The sequence below is a fragment of the Olea europaea genome, chromosome 19 (genome assembly GCF_002742605.1).
Source record: "Olea europaea var. sylvestris chromosome 19, O_europaea_v1, whole genome shotgun sequence".
NCBI classification, from domain to species: domain Eukaryota; kingdom Viridiplantae; phylum Streptophyta; class Magnoliopsida; order Lamiales; family Oleaceae; genus Olea; species Olea europaea.
Window position 1 is genome coordinate 5,888,667 of NC_036255.1, and position 3,987 is coordinate 5,892,653.

Genomic DNA, 3,987 nt, shown 5'->3' on the forward strand with positions numbered 1-3,987 from the left:
CCATCCAATTTAAAGTTAAAATTTTTCATAATTTGGTCACTAAAATAATTAATTTAATTAGCTTAAATCATTCAAAAACACACTTGGCTATTCGATTAGAGTTACAATTGATTAACACTAGACTAAGTATATAGTTCTCGTAGTAACGATATTCTATACATCATTTTATTTCTTTTTTGTGTCGATGAGGTAAGTTTACAAAACTATGACACATCTCTCCCTCCCAAAGCCCAAGCATCATATACGGCCCAAAATAAAGAGCCTTAAGTACTAGAATAAAAGCAAATTCAATCGTAGATGTTACGCTAGTCATACTTGTAATTTTTTTCTCTCATCCGTTGTTTGGCAAGCTGCTGAACAAGGAATAATTTTACGTTCCCATCTAGCTATTAGGTTGGAGGTAGGTTGGGGGACTGAGAATGTTATAGCCACGTTTCCATACTGTGTCTACTGTAATCTGAAACGTGACTGAAATTAATCACAAGTCAAAAATATTTAATACAATACATTGTATATAGCACGGTGACTGCACAAGAAATTTAATGCGAGAATTTTCTTTTTCTTCAACTCCCTAAACTAGTTAAGTTTATCTTTGTTCTACCTGTTGGAATGAAGGATACGATATATGCCTTCGTCAATATTTATATTATCTTTATTTTTTGAGAGAATAAATACCCATTCTTCCAGCGATTCATTTAGAGAGAGAAAAAATCAAAGAATCTAGACAAGTAGTTATATAATTGTTTGACCCTAAGATTATAGAGGTTTATTAGATATACATATTATTATATAACATTATACATATCACTTATTTTAATAAGATTTGAACTTCTATTTTTCTCGTAATCCTAATCAATGTTTGGCTAATCTATGGTACCAAACACCCCAATAGAACCCATCCTTCTATAAAAAACTATCATTCTGCTCATATTCTAATTTTGTGTGCATTCATACCGACAACCAACATGAAAATCCTCGCATATAATCATATAGACTACAGTGAAGTGCACATAAATTTAGCATATAAAATTTTAATGTAAGAAAGAAAAATAAAAAATTGAGCAGTTAGACTGCACCAGATGATATTTAATTAATAAGAAGAACTAATGAAAGTTTTTCAACAAAAAGTGCAACTCAAAATCTTGCACTTCACATATATTAATTATCAAATGCCTTGATAAACACAAACACACCTTCCCACAATTATCAGTCCATCACAAGCTCTCAAAGTTTGCTGTTCCCTTTAGAAATTTAGGACACCAGAGCTGGAAGCCTGAAAACTATTGCATGTAGGAGGGAAAGTGGCCGAGGTGGCGGCCAGCAGGCTCGTAGAACTTCATGAATAGTAGCAAACACCATTGGAAGTGTTCATACACAGAAAATCACACTACAGAACAAGAAACAAGCTGCATGTTTCTTGTCCAAATCAAATTCAGATGGGTTTAAATCCTATAGTGTATTTTAGGTTTCTTTCTAAGGTTTCTCCCCTCGCGAAAGAGAGAATATTTTCTAAACTCCAATCGTGCAGCATTATCTGCAATACTTACTTCTTGATTTGTGTATCATCCTTCTGCGAGGTCCACAATCCACTCATGTCAACTTTTTCGATTTCAACATAATTATACCTAATAGTAATCATTACAAAAAAAAAAAAAAAAAAAAAAAAAAAAAAAAAAAAAAAAAAAAAAAAAAAAAAAAAAAACCACACACACACACACACACACAAAACCTCAAAGTAAAGAAAATGTAGAATAAGATAGATCAATCTCAGTAAATTTTTAAAGGGACCTGCGTTCAAGGATATTGATATTTGTCCTTAGTCTCTTAACACTTCCTGGACCAGAATCACCACAGTTTGATCTCTCCATTACAGCTTTAAGGGCTTCTTGGATTGAGGTTATAGTGTATTCTCGTTGCTCTTGATCATCACTGTTTGAATCTTCTTCTCCAGTAATGAGTAGAACATTTTTTACGCGTCCGCCAAGTGTTGTAATTTCTGCTTTCAGTGTTTTTAATCTCAAATCTTTCAAGGTTTTAATAATGTCTGGCAAGAGATCAGACCTGTCCTCACAGCACAATGAAGCTTTGAGAATGAATCTTCCATCTGCGTACGATTCATTGTCGACTGTTAATTCGTCAATTTCAGTTGGAACGGGACTTGATTCTTCTATGAGTGAAGTCTGCCGCTTTAGCTCCTTAACTTGTTGAATTACTTCAGCTAGCAATGATGCTTTGTCTGTCTAAATAATACCAAGTGCAAATGAGAAAACCATAAGAGAAGTTTGGAACTAAAAATAATTGCAGATTTTTCACATGGATTAGAAAAAGTCATAGTTCCCCTATTAAGCTTACCCTTTTTGCCATTATTCTTTCCTTGGAACTAACACACTGCCAATTATAATGCAGCAACAACATAATAATGAAGTTTCAAATCCCACACAACACAATACAATGTGGAAGTGGAAATATAATTAATTATTCTTAAAAAAAAAAAAAGTGTCACTTCGTGATATATTCACCAACTAAATATTCACTAGTAGTCTAGTACTGATCTAGATCTTGAAATATATCACTTGTGCAGGGTCAATCTAAGTATTTTGTTGGAAATATTTGCAGAGACCTTTGAACCCAAAATAGCAAATTCAAATTGGGCTGACCATCCTATGGATCAAACGAAAGACTAACTGCGTAAACGTTTGACATATTTAATAAGGTAGACTTGACTATATTGAACAATACTACGGAAGAAGAAAATATAGTCCAATCATGTCGAGCACAGTTCATCATACATACCCTATATTATACGATACTTACTTTAGTAGTACTAGGGAGTAAGCTGCGAAGTTTTGCAAGATGGTTATTGATTCTCTCTCGACGTCTCCTTTCAGCTTCACTGTGATTCTTTGAAGCAGCCAGAGCCTTGGCATCCATTATTTCTTGAGCAGTCATTTTCTGCAGCTCAGCCTGGAGGCCAAAAGGGACAGAACTTTCATGCACCAACTGACCTAGACCACCCTCGTACTCAAATTGCAAACCCGAAGGCCTTCTGTTAAATAAACCTCCGTAGGATGAAGGTGCTGGAGGCAGAAGAAATGGGTCATGGTTATGGGTCGAAAAGTGATGAACCGGGTTGAAATTTTGACCCGGAGAAAAACTCCATGGGAGGATTTGAGGTACTTCTTGAAAAGTACTGTTCTGTTGCTGCATCTGATGGTATTCTTGTTCTATCTTATCATACATAATACTACAAATCCCTTTATCCCAACCCCTTCAATTTATGGGCTTTATATGGTAAATATATAGCAGAAAACAGGGTTTGAATTGAACAAATTTAGGGTTGTTTATTAATCTTTTAATCGTACTTTCACATGAAAAGATAGTATATGAAGAAAGGGATTAAAACTTGGATTCTTCTTCCTACAAAGCAAAAAGGGACGTCAAGGAATAAACAGAAAAAGGAAGAAAAGACATAGCCTTGTGTTTTGAACTTGTGATGGAGAGCCGTTTGCCCCTTTTCTTCTACTTTTTCTTCACTCTATTCTTCTCTGCCACAGCCTTTGTGGGTGTGAATGGTAGTGATCTCTTTTTATCCTACCGTCAAATTACCTTTTCGCTTTCTCTCATTCTCACAGGTATCTTTTTGGTTTATTTGTTTTTTCTGGGCCCTCATAGTCTGTTCTCATCCCCACCGAGTGTCCACTCCCAACATAATAAATACTTTTAGTCTTCTTTTCTTACATCTCACGGCACTCTGTTTCCTCTCTCTTAATCCATTTCCGTATCCAATTATAATGGATGATCCACTTCCCTTATTTATTTGGACGGGAACCTGTATAAATAGGGAAGGCGTAAATAACTTTGTGAGTGAAACTAACATAGCATGCAGTTAAGTGTACATGAAATATGTGGTTTTTCTGATGCTGATTTTGAATTTATTTTAGCTTACGCGAATGACATTAAAAACTGATATGGAGGGTAGATAAAGTA

General features: G+C 34.8%; 1 protein-coding gene across 1 annotated transcript; it reads right to left on the reverse strand.

Moving 5' to 3' along the window:
- Positions 1 to 1,113: 1,113 nt before the first annotated feature.
- On the reverse strand, positions 1,114 to 3,708 carry LOC111368603 (transcription factor bHLH30-like). The gene is made up of 3 exons (XM_022989948.1): positions 2,815 to 3,708; positions 1,789 to 2,240; positions 1,114 to 1,570 (listed from the first exon to the last, which is right to left on the reverse strand). The coding sequence occupies exons 1-3, from the start codon at positions 3,238 to 3,240 to the stop codon at positions 1,531 to 1,533; spliced, it is 918 nt and encodes a 305-aa protein (XP_022845716.1). The 5' UTR covers positions 3,241 to 3,708; the 3' UTR covers positions 1,114 to 1,530.
- Positions 3,709 to 3,987: the final 279 nt, after the last annotated feature.

Bases quoted from the DNA above. Each gene is read 5' to 3' on its own strand.
- LOC111368603 (XM_022989948.1), bottom strand. From the start codon at position 3,240: ATGTATGATAAGATAGAACAAGAATACCATCAGATGCAGCAACAGAAC. The intron at 2,241-2,814 runs GTAAGTATCGTA...GGTATTATTTAG, and splicing joins TACTCCCTAGTACTACTAAA to ACAGACAAAGCATCATTGCT. The intron at 1,571-1,788 runs GTCCCTTTAAAA...TGGACCTCGCAG, and splicing joins ATCAATATCCTTGAACGCAG to AAGGATGATACACAAATCAA.